Here is a 13,811-nt window from a genome sequence, read left to right on the forward strand (position 1 = left end):
GGTTATTCAATGACGTTCATGAATCATTTTGCTAAGTCCATAGATATTCAATGCGGATCATAAAAGAAAAGAAAAAAGATATTAATTGAGAACTTTATTTATTGAATTCGTCGATATATCTTGATGGCTTTTGTTTTGTTTTTTTTTTTTTTTTTTTTCTTTCTTTCTTTCTTTCTTTCTTTTTTGGGGCTAAATTGGTGGTGGTAACAGTATTTTGTCCACCACATCGCTCAACATTTATAAGTTATAAATTTTATCAACATTAAGTTTGCTGTTGGCATTTTTGTTATGAAGTGATTAGGCCGAAGAATATTCAATGACGTTCAGGAATCATTTCAATAAATTCAAGAATATTCAATGCGGATCATAAAAGGAAAAGAAAAAAAAGAGGATTAATGTGAATTCTATCTATTGAGTTCTCCGATGCCTTGATGGTTCTTTGTTTTTGTTAGTAGTGAGTGTCGACTAAATCAGTGACGATAACACCATTTCGTCCATCTCACCATCCAATATTTATATGTTATAAATTTCATCAATATTAAATTTTCTTAAATTAACCGTCACCGTAAAGTTGGTGGCTGTGGTGGTGGCGATCTGTACACGATAAGCACATAAATGAAACCAATACAAGCACCTTTGCCTACGCTAACTCAATAGCTACGGTTCTAATAGTAATCAGCCTGGTGACATTCTAGTTCCTTGTTTGGCTGGTGCCTCGGCTTATGACTAAAGAAGGTAAAGGTGTGGACAAGAACAACTTTCACTACTGCACGCCACATTTGAGTCAATGTCTCTCTATAAGTGATGCTTCAAAAGGCTTTCATGTGAAAATTCAATAGTTACATATTCCCATTTCCGCTCCAAGAAACGAAAAATCTGAATTTTCAGCAATTTGTTGCTTAAATTGACTAGCAATTTAGACCATAAACATAAAAAAGCCCTAATAAAGATCTCTATCTAAAAACAAAATACTAGGTTTGGAGCTAACAACAAAGAAATGCACTTGCTAATTAAAAACAAATACACATGTTATTTGGCAAAGCAATCTAGCCATTATAGAGCTAAACATGTGCTGGTGAGGCCTCATCAGAGGGCCTGGTTGCAGAGTCTTCTTTTCTGCCTCTTTCGCTTACGCTATTCTCAGCAAATTTCAAGCTTGGTAGATGAAAACCTTTCTCCTTCTCATTTGATTTCCATTCAGACATATAATACTCTTCTTCAGTGGCGTGCGTTTTAGTTGATGGACCACAAAACATCCCACCCCATTGTGGGAAGTATATCAAGCATAATGGAAGGGTGCAGCATATGATCATGACACCCATTAGAGTTATCCCTGTTTCTTTTGAATATCTGGATCCTCTAAAGAAAATTAGTTGGGTGAGAACTGCACCCACATTTCCCCCACCTCCTGTCATTCCAGAAACCACCCCCAGTGACCTGAAGATTGGTGATGTTTGCATGAATCAGTAACAATTTTCATAGTTTAGGCTATATTTTAACAGATATCAATGGAGAAAGAAGAGTAATTGGAGAAAACATACCTTCGAGAGACAAAAGGAACCACCCCAAATGTGAGGCCGCATGCAGCTTGGACAAACAAAGAGAAGGCAACCATCACAACAATGGATGCACTTAAAGAGCTCACACGCCCGAGAAGTAAACAGAGCACACCTCCTATCATTTGCGTCACCCACAAGGCCCAAAGCCTTCCCCTCATTCCAAATCTCTTTGCCATTGCATCCGAGATAAACCCTCCTGCGGGTCGAGAGAAGAGATTCGCCAACCCGAAACTTGCTGCTATTAATCCTGCAGTATGGAGTTTTAGATTGAATCTGTCATAAAAGTACTCTGCTATGATGTTGTCTATTGTGAGCTCTACTCCAAAGCAATAGCCGTAAGTCAACGCCAGAATCCACCCTCTATAATTTGTGATCCCGTAATAGAAAACCCATGAAAATTTGTCTTTTGCCTTCTCTCCAGATTTCTGCAGCCCATAGAAGTTCCCATCTGGCATGTCCTGTCCGAGGATTAAAACGGCGAATGCTGACAATGTTTGAAACAGAGCAGGAATGAAGAAAGCAATCCTCCAAGCAGTAAATTTGACTGCACCAATGTCTCGTATGAGGGCAAACACAATGGGCATGATGAGTTGCGTCGCTCCACCGCCTAGGTTGCCCCACCCACCTGAAAAACCGTTGGCGGAACCGACTACCGGAGCAGAGAACATAGAGCTCATCCAGAATTGGGTTGAGACGAAAGTGGCTAGGGAGAAGCCTGTGAAAAAGCGGACGAGGAGAAAAGAGGTAGGAGATGAGACAATGGAAGTGAAGAAAACTGCCGGTGCAGTGAGGAGGATGAGTGAGGCAGAGGCAAGGCGAGGACCAAACATGTCGCAGGCAGAGCCCATGGCAACCCGGGCAAAGACTGCCCCGGAAACTGACGCAATCCCAGCGTTCCCAATATCTGTGGATGTGAGGTTGAGGTTGTCGCGTATGATTGGGAGGAGCGGCGGAGCAGCAAACGAAGACACAAAACAAGCGAGGAAAGAGATCCAAGACAGATGAAATGCTCGCATGTGGGGTGCTGCCACCGAGAATATCCTGAATTCGGTGGACTTGTGCTCTGAGTCCACCGGAAGTGCGAATTTGCGAGGCTGAGTTTCTTCTTCCATGTTTGTTTTTTGGAATTGGAATTGATTGAGCAAGCTAGTCCTTATGTAGAGGTAACCTCTCCTACTTGCTTGTTTGTTGACTCTTGACTTTCTCTAAATCCAGGGAGGCAATATATTTGGACTATTAGTAATTTGAGCATTAAATTTCATAAATTTAATGGTGAATTTGCAAAAAAAAAAAAATGACACCAAATTTATCTCTTCATTTGAAAGCAAATGGGTGGGATCCGAATCCAAGAAAGGAATATGGAGCTTTCTAAATGGAGAAAATGGCAGATGAAATAGTTGATAAAGAGACGCAAAGGAGGTGTGGAGTGTATTGATGATATTTGTGTTGATTGAGAGATGAGATGACCGTTTGTGGGTGGAAAAGACAAGTTGGGAGCAGGGGAAAACAGAGTGCATATCCGCCGAGTCTCATTCTTCTACTGGAGCGAAGGGATGGTTTGGTATTCAACGGTGTGAAAGGGCAGTTGTTGGCGGGACGTTGTGCGTGAAAGTTTGATCTTTCATTGGCTGCTGGATGCAATTCTAAGATTTCCGTTGAAAATAGATGCTATCAGCCTATCAGTATCATGCTACTACTGGACGGGCGTTAATAGTCGTTGACTATCGCGAGATCGCTGAGAACGTGCGGTGCTTTGATAGCATTGTCTGTCATGAGAATCTTATATGCAATTGTTTTTTTTTGGAAAAATTAAAAATTAGTCTCTTGTAGTTATCTGATTTACAATTAGTTTATTATGGTATCAAAATGAACTTAAAAGTTTTTGAGGTATGTCAAAAAAATAATTTAGTCCACACAGTCAAATTTTTAAATATGACAAGTTCAGAATTTTATTAGTTCTAACGTTTCATGTTATCATAATCTATTAAGTCAATGAACGGAATTTGACTGTAAAAACTAAATTATTTTTTTGGCATACTTTTAAGACTTTTCAGTTCATTTTGATACTACAATTAGTTAATTGTCAATCAAGTAAATCACATAGAGCGATTTTGCATTTTTCCCTTCTCTTTTTCAAGACAACAAACTGTTATAATATATTGTGTGAGATTTTATATTATAAGAATATATTTGTATTCATTGTAATTGACATAATCAAATAGGAAACATTTGAAAAAATTCGTGAACTTAACTCATCTCATAAAATCGGTTTAATAAGAGAGAGTTGTCAACTCCTTATAAATATGCCCAAGATTTTGTCTACAAACAATGTGAGATTATTCCTCAACACCCTCCCTCACGTGCAGGCTAATATTTTTTCTGATCCTTGTCACGGGGTAAGTAGTGTGGGCTCATTCATCCTATGATAGACTCTAAAACCATGAAAAAAATTCATAATAAATAGCAGAAATAAAATAGAATTTAGAGACAAAAAAATTTTCCGTAGTTCGGTTTATGACCTACATCTACAGTCCACAGATAAAGACCTAAGGAATAGCTTTTATTTATTCAATGAAATATTTTACAATACAAATGATCCCTATTTATAGAGACGTGGAGAGGATACAAAAATATATGATTGATAAAATCAAATCAGTATTAAATGTTTCTGATTTGGTTATATTAATTACAATCAATACAAATATATTCTCATAATATCAAATCTCACACAGTATATTCTAACACAAACAACCAATAATTAATGTGTCTTAATCAAATTTCTTACTCTTCTCTCAATATTTTCATGCGTATTGCTCATTTTTTAACAAAGTTTTTCACCGAACTTTAATTAAATAATATAAAATTACCTCTATCCATGACAGAACTAAAAATTTAACTCTGAGATGTCAAAGCAAACTATATATATATATATATATATATATTAACAAATTTTAATTTGTTGGCCATCTCCATCCCCTCTCAATCCCTTCTACTTCTACCTTATTTGTTAAAGCAAATTAAAGCACCTCAGTAACATAAATCTAACATTCTTTTTAGATTTATGTTAAACCATCTATTTCTGCGATAGTTAATACAGATATGAAATTTGTGAAGCATCATGTGGCGGCAGTCAACTATCCACGTGTTTTTAACTTTGTGGTTAAAGACTTAAACAGGGTCAAATATTCGTGGGATCAATTAAATTAATAATTGTAAAAGACTTTTCGGGTGAATATTATAAGACTTTGTGGTTGCTAAAGAGTGTAAGAAAAGACTTGAGTATAATTTACTAGTAATTTTATAAGTCTAATGATAATTATCAATATTTGATCAAAAATTGATAACGATTAATTATAAGTCTAATGATAATTTTAAAAAGTCATATCATTATTTGAGGGCATAAAAATAACATAAGAGATACTTGTAGAAAAAATCAATACTTCAACTTTCAATGGGATAAACCAATCAAAAGAATAGACAGAATATCAATGAATGAGTAGCATATATGGTTCGTCAAGCTTAGGCCTACAAAGAGAAAAACAAGAGAAGAATATTTTGCAATAAAATATGAAGGTGGCCTCCTACTTGAGAATTCTGGGGAATACACTGTTCTTTTGGCTTTCTTATTAAATGATCGGCCAAGAATATTCAGTGAGGTTCATGAATCATTTCGATAAGGACAGTCAACGCAGATCATAAGAGAAACAACAAAGGATATTTGTGAACTCTATTTATTGAGTTCTGTGATGCTTGAACGGCCCCCCTTCTTTTCTAAATTAGTGGCGGTAATAGTATTTTGTCCACCACACCGTCCGATATTAGTAAGTTATAAATTTTATAGATATTAAGTTTTCCAAAATTAACGGTCATCGCTTAAAGTTTGTGAATATATGTAAGTGGTAAACACATAAATGAAAACCAATACAACCACCTTACACTAGCATCAACTCAATAGCTGTGGTTCTAATAGTAATAAGGCATTTCCATTATTTTTGTTGGCAATTTTTTATTTATTGAGTTGTTCGATGCCTTTATTGCTCTTTGTTTTTTTTGTAAGGGTGAGTGTCGGTTAAATTGGTAGCGGTAATGGTGTTTCGTTCACCGCACCGCCTAATATTTGTAAGTTATAAATGTTATCATAACCGTCATCGTAAAGCTGGTGGCGGTGGTGATTTGTAGGCGGTAAACACATAAATGAAACTTATACAAGAACCTTAGCCCGACAATAACTCAATAGCTACAGTTTTAATAGTAATCAGCCATTTTCGTTGCTTTTGTTGGCAAATTTTTTTATTTATTGAGTTATTCCATGCCTTTATGGCTCTTTGTTTTTTTTGTGGGGGTCAGAGTATTAGTTAAATCAGTAGCGATAATGACATTTCATCTACCACACCGCCCAATATTTATAAGTTATAAATTTCATCAACATTAAGTATTCTAAAATTAACAGTCACCGTAAACTTTGTGGCGGTGGCTTTTACGATCTGTAGGCTATAAACACATAAATAAAACCTATACAAGAACCTTATCCTTTTTTCTTTTTTCTTTTTTTCCTAATTAAATAAGGAAAAAGGTTACCAGGTCAAAAACTTTATCCGAACACTAACTCAACAGTTACCGTTCTAATAGTAATCAGCCATTTCCATTGTCTTTGTTGGCAATTTTCTTATTAAATGATCGGGCCCAATAATATTAAATGACGTTCATGAACCATTTCAATAATTTCAAGGATATTCAATGCAAAAAGATTAATGTTAATTTTATTTATTGAGTTCTTCGATGCTTTGATGGCTCTTTGTTTTTTGTAAGGGTGACCGAGTGAGTGATGGCTAAATCGGTGACGCTAATGGTGCTTCGCGCACCACACCGCCTAATATTTGTAAGTTATAAATTTGATCAACATTAAGTTTTCCAAAATTAATCATCACTATCAAGTTAGTGGCGGTCTATAGGCGATAAACACATAAATGAAACCGACACATGTACCTTAGCTTGACACTAACTCAATAGTTGTGGTTCTAATAGTAATCAACAATTTCCATTGTCTTTGTTCATGAGTCACGTCGATAATTCCAATGATATTCAATACGGATAATAAAAGAAAAAAAAAAGATTAATATGAATTTTATTTATTGATGCCTTAGTGGCTCTTTGTTTTTTTGTAGGGGTGAGTGTTGGTTAAATTAGTGATGGTAATGGCGTTTCGTCCACCGTACCACCTAATATTTGTAAGTTATAAATTTCATCAACATTAAATTTTCTAAAATTTACCATCACCGTAAAGTTGGTGCTGGTGGTGGTAGCGATCTGTAGGCGATAACCACGTAAATAAAATCCATACAAGCACCATATCTTGACACTAACTCAATAGCTACGGTTCTAATAGTGTTCAACCATTTCCATTGTCTTTGTTGGCTATTTTCTTATTAAATGATCAGGCCCAATAATATTCAATGACGATCATGAATCATTTCGATAATTCCAAGGATATTCAATGCCAATCATAAAAGGAAAAAAAAAAAGAAGAAAAAAAGGATGAATGTGAATTTTATTTATTGAGTTTTCCGATGTCTTGATGGCTCTTTGTTTTTTTTGTAGGGGTGAGTGTCAGCTAAATTGGTGACAATAACAATGTTTCGTCCACCGTACTACAAAATATTTGTAAATTATAAATGTCATCAACATTAAATTTTTTAAAATTAACTGTCAGCATCAATTTGGTGATGATGGCGGTCAGTAAGCGGTAACCATATAAATGAAACCGATAGCTGCAGTAATCAGAGAAATCAGTCATTTACATTATCTTTGTTGGCATTTCAAGAAAGAAAAAAGAAAAGAAAAGGAATCATATCATTATTTCAGAATGAAATGGAAGCGTTTAAATTAAAGGAAAAATGTGAATCGCGATTTATATCTGGATCAATTCTTACAGATAAAACTAATTAAGCACTTCAGAATCTAACTGCCAAACCAACAAAAATATCCCCAGTTGAACTGGCTCACAAGCAGTAAAATGGCATAAACTCTCTTTGGAAAGCCAAGGGGCTAAACGTCTGCAAATTGTGCAAAACACAATTAAATCCAACATTAGCACGAATCAAGCATAATTAATCCACTAGTTCCATCCCACAACGGCCAAATTGGGTGGGTCACTGAGAGGGAACAACATTAGAGAGAGAAAAAAAATGGTGAGAATAGACAAATAGGAAACGGGATGGCAAGAGAGAGATTGAGTTCGAGAAACTAAGATAGGGTTTTCACAAGCACTGAATATATAGGGAGATAAGACGACTTCATTTTGATTAAATTTTTTTCTTTAAAAGGAAAAAAAAAAAAATAGATCTTGTCGGTTTGAAAACCGACTTTCCAAATAATCTTTATCGCCTAATGAACTAACTATTATTAGTATTGATTTTTCTTATTGTCTACTAGCCACCAGCTATAGGTGGCACATTGGTGACGGTCGGTACTCGATTGATTTGCACACTCCAAATGCATCATAGGGTAAAAATTGTCTCATGCTCGGATGGAAGTCACACATTCCCTCAAGCTTCATGAAACTGGTAAAAAAATTTTTACAGAGGCAAGCTTTTATGCAATTTTCTTGAGAGAGCATTTCTCATAATTTGATTAGAAAAAAATTTTCTACTGGAGAAACAAATAAAGGATACAAAACATTCAAAAGAGGATGGATCAGAGAATAGTTTTATTTGATTATAAGAGAACATTAAAGAAATCAGAGAATATTTGGGTGTCCTTTTCTTTCTTTCTTTCTTTCTTTTTTTTGGTGTCCTTTTCAATTTAAAAGCTGGTCGCATTAATGGGTGAATAAAAACATGATGTGATTAACTTGTCACCCTCTATTATCCCTAGATTGGGTTGGAATATTATTAAAAATCACTCAAAAGAGGCACGAGAAGCACATTCGGGATAGAAAAGATGATTAATTAGCAAGAAATTGACTTGTTAGTCCATTAGTGCACATGCATTGTTTTCGGACCAACTTTCTCGGCCAAGTCAAGTTTTGGATTGGTGGATCCAATTAGAGAAGAAAAAAAAAAACTTTATCTAGTGGAGTTAAATAGAGTCAATACGCCTAAGTGAGGTGAAAAAAAAAATCAGGTTTTAATGGCATGCTATAAAACAACTGGGTCCTCCAGAAATGGGATGATGTGGCAATGCTACTTTCAACATGTACTATAGGACCATTGACCTTCTTAAGTGTCTCAGCACATGAAACTGGTCCCAAAGTTATCATTTGTCTTGTGATCCACTCAAGATTCACACAGATACATAATTGGATTCACACAGATTCACATAGATCCGCAAAAGGGCTGTGTAATTGGATTCACACACATTCCCAGCTGATGCTTGGGAAGTGTCCCGAGGTGCAATAATTTGAATCTGGACAATTAAATTTAAAATAAATGGTCTAAAAACGGGTAATGTTAAAAATCACTCTTGTATTCTTTTTATTACTCAAAAAATGATATGACTTCTAAAATTATCATTAGTGTTTTGATTGATTATTATTAAATTTTGATCAAATAATAAGTTTAAAAGTTATCTCATTCTTTAAGTAATACAAGAAAAATGCAAAAAAAAAATTTGCATCTTTTTTTCTTGCCTCAGCCTCAGGCCTCAGCCAAATGGCCCAAATCATCTCATCTGTCTCTGACCCTCCATCACATCCTTATCGTTTAGGTATCCAATTAGTCTACCTAATGGGCCACTGCTGACGGCCTAGTTTACGAGTGATAGACCCATTATAGTGTTTGAATCTGGGCCCTCTAGGTAGAGGATGGGCCCCGATGGGCTTGATTACTTGCTACTTGCTACGGGATTGTCCATTGTTGATTGTCCACTCATTCATATGAATCATATCTCCATGAATCCATTAATTCAGGATTCTAATAGCTTTTTTAATGAAAAACTCACCGATCAAAAATCTTGTTTATGGCTTGCATGCAAGGCTATACAATTAGACATAAGATGCTCAACCTCACAAATCAAATGGGTCAAATTCTTCATAATTATTAAGGTATTTTATCATTTTTAGAATTTTTAATCCTAACCATTAATTTTTTAAATTAAAATTTGTCTACAGACTACACATATCTATATATCTCACTACATTAAACTACTTGAGCGTCAAAATGAATAAAAATGCAGAGAAACGTTCACAGTACAAACCTGTACAATAAGGACTATTAGCCGTACAATTATCAAACTAATAGAACACTATAGTTCCCACCCTACCCTACCAAGCAAATTGAAACACAATTAGTTTGGTTACTCAACGGGTTGGGATTCCGTTTAAATTTTGTTTTTATTGTAAGGAGTTGTTAGAGAAATTACTTGCCTGAATAATTTGGTCGGGCAGATAAGCTCTTGTTCCGGCTAAAAGGCTCTATTAAAGCTGTCTAATTCCAAAGGAGAAGAAAAATTGTCAGATCTTCAACTGTATTTCCAATCCCTCGAGTCCCCTGTTGGTTTTGTTTTTGGGGAGGGTGTTATTCTTTCACACCAGAGTTAGATATAGACGTACATCAATATGGAAAAACTGATGGCCATAAATTCTATAAAAAAAAATAAAAACCAAAAGAGGGTTTCATTTTGTTTCTTAAAAAGCTATAATTAGACAACAAAAGCTTGCTATAATAAAGGCAATCCTCACAAAACGACCCATCTTTGTCCTCTCAATTTAAAAAAAAAAAAAAAAAAAAGGTTCAAAGAACAGTTAATTAGTTTTTTAGACAAACATTTTTGCTCTTAAAAAAAAAAAAAAAAAAAAAAAAAAAACGAAAAACAACCTAAAAGAGAGAGAGGCGTGTACGGTAGCCCGAACACTTATATATATACATCAATTGACAACCATAACAAAAATATTTCCGACGTGATGGGGTCAGAGACGGTGACAAAGAGATAAATTAAAGAAAGAAAACTAACCTCGTGGTTAAAAACAATGGCTGTCAAGCACTACATCTCTTTCTCACTGGTCTTTCTGGCAACGACCACCGTCCTCCTCGCCGGCAACACTAACGGTCATGGCCTCCTCCTCCACGGCCACGCTCATGGCCTCCGCATCGGGAAACGCGACCTCTGCCGAAAAGCGGACTACAAGCCCCTCTGCCGCTCAATCGTGAGGGGGCAAAGCGACGCTCGTGCCGCCGTGGGGTCGGCCATTTACCAATTGATTTTCCAGAGCCGTCAGGCAATGAGGTTGGCTGATAGGCTAGGGAAGTCCCCGTACGCGAAATCCTGTAAAGAGAACTTCGACGATGCCATTTACAACCTGAACACGTGCTTACAAAACCTCAGGAAACGTGACAAGGCCAGCCTTAACATCAACCTCTCCGCCGCCCTAAATGACTACGTCACGTGCGACGACACATTCTCTGAATCCGGCAGGAGTAATCCCCTTGGCAAAACCGATGCGCTCTTGCGTCACATGGCTAGCAACTGTTTGTATCTATCAACTCTGATTCACTGATGAGGAAGAGGAAAAGGAAAAAAAAAAAAAAAATCTTCTCCAACTTTCTTTTCACCGTATTTCTTAATATACCATTTTTGCCTTTTATAGAAAAACCATATCTGCAACCATTAATTGAGGCATGCATGTTGTTGGGGTCCGACGAAAAGTCGACCGTTACGTGTTTCAAATGTTGTCTCATTATGCATGCTAATTAATGTGAGTTTCGATGTAGCTAGTTTTAATAAAATCTCCCACGCGCCGGTCTAATTGCACCAATTGCCGATCCAGTTTCTATATATGTCACCAATGGGAGTAGGGTGTTTTACAATTTTTTTTATTTTTTTATGTATTTTCGTTTTTGCTCCTAGCCTCTGCGCTGAGGAGGGATAGTTTCGGTATGAGGGGTATCTCTCATGACGTGTAAAATAATATTTTAAGGAAATTTGGGCTATTCATGTCTTAAATCTAGTCTACTTTTGGAAGCTGAAACAGACCAGTTCTATAAGAGAAGTTGTGCATAGATTAGTAGAAGTTGTTGTTATAGATAGTTTTTTATTATGAGATTTTACTGATTGTATCTATGATGTTGTATTAACAAATCTTTGGGCTATGTTATATAAGAGCGTTATACTTTGGGATGTTAGAGCTATTATACTCTAGATCTTTTTTTGAATGAAATACGAAAGTTTTTTTGTTTTAAAAAATAAAATAAAATAAAATTTGGATAAAAAAAAATCAATAAAAAACTGCAACATATAGCTGAAAGCAAGATAGGATTTTTAAACTAGCTAGTTTAAAAATGTCATCTATAGATGACATTTTCAGTCTTATTAAAGTGATGGATTTATATGTCACAATTTCGGTAACATAAAGAAGACTTTGAACCAATATCTCTTACGTACTCGATCTCCTTGCATGCCTAGCTAGCTAATTAGTAGCTATCGCATCCTCTAACAAGATAAGAAGTCATTAGCAGTCGAGGTTAGGGTTTCGGATTAATTACTACCAATCTCCTTATTCTGTTAGCAAAGTAGAGTTAAAACCAATAATATAAGTATGGGCGGGTGCGTGTATAGCTTGTATTGTCTAAGTATATATACAGAACTAGGATTTCTCATTTCAGGGTGCCAATGAGGGGTTAATCTTAATTTTGGTAGGGCCAACCTTAATTTTTTTTTTTTTTTAAAAACATATTTAATTTAATAAATAAAATAAAATGAAAATTGAAAATCAGTGCAGCCATGGTCCCCTTAGTCTTAATGTGGTCTTGTTTCTGCATAAGTTTGCGAGTTGGAGATAAGCGGACTCGAATTGCTGACATCTGCCGGCCAAATGATAAACCATCCCCTGTTAATCATGATGACCGTCTACTTCTGTAGAAATGATCAATGTAAACCCTCTAATGGTTTATGCTAGACCAACATATGTTTTCCTCTACTTCTCTAGAAATCATCAATTTAAACCCTCAAATAGTTTATGCTAAACCAACATATTTTCTCGTAAATACTTCTATTACGAAACAAAAGATAATGATAAGAAATGCTCAATTTTTGGGGCAAGCGTTACAAAATAGTTATATTGTTTCGATGGACTTCTTGACTTTGACAACTCGAAATATTGCCCCGATTGAGAACAACTTTTGAAAAAATGGTTCATGTCCATGTCCTTTATAGCCTCATTTTTAATTTTTTTAATTTTTTAAGGATGTATTGAATCTATATATATATATATATATATATATATATATATATATATATTACAACATTCTGCAGGAAGCTTATATATATTACAACATTCTGCAGGAAGCTTGAGCAAACCGGCCATCTGTTGTTCCCAAAAGACAACTAAATATCTATGCTCTTAGTTTTTAAGCCGTCGTATCTATCAACTCAACTGCCTTTGAAGATTTATAAAATTAAGATTAAGAAAAACTGGCCTTGATTATTTGCCTTAATTATGTAATTACAATATTTGATTTGTAATAGATTACAGAATTTTAAGATTACGATCAAACTGAGGTCGTTTATGAAAAAAAAAAAAAAAAAAAAACTGAGGTCGTTTATGATCTTGCCGACGAAATCCGGATAGATCTGAAACAAAGTTTATTACAAGTGAGTGGCTCACATTGAATAATGAAGTTTAAAGAAAAGAAAAAAAAAAGAAAAAGAAAAAGAAAGAAAGAGAAAAGAAAATGAACAACATATCCTCTTAAAGAGACTTCTGGGTGGCAAATTTTCCCAAAGCAGCTGGATAAACTCGGAATCAAATGGCCGGCTTTCATAACGCAACTTTAGATGTTCTCTGATTTGTTTGTGAACAACTTTAGTTGTTCAAATCTGGCATTCTTCTTTCCTACGTGGGGCCTCCCACACATGTCACAACCTGATGCTTGATCCTAAGGAGCTTTGATGATGCTTATGATCCAAGGGCTCAGAGACAATCCATCAATCATCCGATGAAACAATCTAAACGAAATTCTAATTCCATATGTACGTTATCGACCGTTTCAAGAAAAAAGCATGCACGCCAAGGAGCCTTCAGCTGGGCCAAAGGGATAAAGGATTGCTTGCGTGGTTGGGAAAGTGTCTCACCCTAATTTATGTGTGCGCATTTTAGATCATGTGGCCAGGCGCAAATCAAGGATAGAAATTCTCTAAAATAATATATTTTTAAAGAATTCTTATATACCAACAAATTTATCTAAAAAAATTCTGTCCGCAAAACAATAATATGTCGTCCTTTCCTATCTGCGATAAACTTTCCTTTGGTATGAACGG

General features: G+C 35.4%; 2 protein-coding genes across 4 annotated transcripts; one reads left to right on the forward strand and one right to left on the reverse strand.

Moving 5' to 3' along the window:
- Positions 1 to 796: 796 nt before the first annotated feature.
- On the reverse strand, positions 797 to 10,600 carry NRT2.5 (nitrate transporter2.5). 3 transcript variants are annotated; one of them, XM_059589578.2, is made up of 4 exons: positions 10,509 to 10,600; positions 9,922 to 9,982; positions 1,542 to 3,991; positions 797 to 1,437 (listed from the first exon to the last, which is right to left on the reverse strand). In XM_059589578.2, the coding sequence occupies exons 3-4, from the start codon at positions 2,669 to 2,671 to the stop codon at positions 1,062 to 1,064; spliced, it is 1,506 nt and encodes a 501-aa protein (XP_059445561.1). In that variant the 5' UTR covers positions 2,672 to 3,991; positions 9,922 to 9,982; positions 10,509 to 10,600; the 3' UTR covers positions 797 to 1,061. The 3 variants fall into 3 exon arrangements, with proteins under 3 accessions (XP_059445561.1, XP_088371513.1, XP_088371512.1); XM_088515387.1 differs by having other exon boundaries at positions 9,922 to 9,978; positions 10,509 to 10,592; XM_088515386.1 differs by having other exon boundaries at positions 9,922 to 10,045; positions 10,509 to 10,574.
- Positions 10,525 to 11,301, forward strand: LOC132177313 (uncharacterized). Its single transcript, XM_059589580.2, has one exon. The coding sequence runs from the start codon at positions 10,525 to 10,527 to the stop codon at positions 11,050 to 11,052; it is 528 nt and encodes a 175-aa protein (XP_059445563.1). The 3' UTR covers positions 11,053 to 11,301.
- The last annotated feature ends 2,510 nt before the right edge of the window (positions 11,302 to 13,811 follow it).

The sequence above is a fragment of the Corylus avellana genome, chromosome 4, assembly GCF_965113065.1.
Source record: "Corylus avellana chromosome 4, dhCorAvel1.hap1.2, whole genome shotgun sequence".
NCBI classification, from domain to species: Eukaryota; Viridiplantae; Streptophyta; class Magnoliopsida; order Fagales; family Betulaceae; genus Corylus; species Corylus avellana.

What these genes read in the sequence shown, in the direction of transcription:
- NRT2.5 (XM_059589578.2), bottom strand. Translation starts at nt 2,671, where the DNA reads ATGGAAGAAGAAACTCAGCCTCGCAAATTCGCACTTCCGGTGGACTCA. An exon ending in GTTCCTTTTGTCTCTCGAAG is followed by an intron (nt 1,438 to 1,541) that starts GTATGTTTTCTC and finishes ACCAATCTTCAG; the next exon opens with GTCACTGGGGGTGGTTTCTG.
- LOC132177313 (XM_059589580.2), top strand. Translation starts at nt 10,525, where the DNA reads ATGGCTGTCAAGCACTACATCTCTTTCTCACTGGTCTTTCTGGCAACG.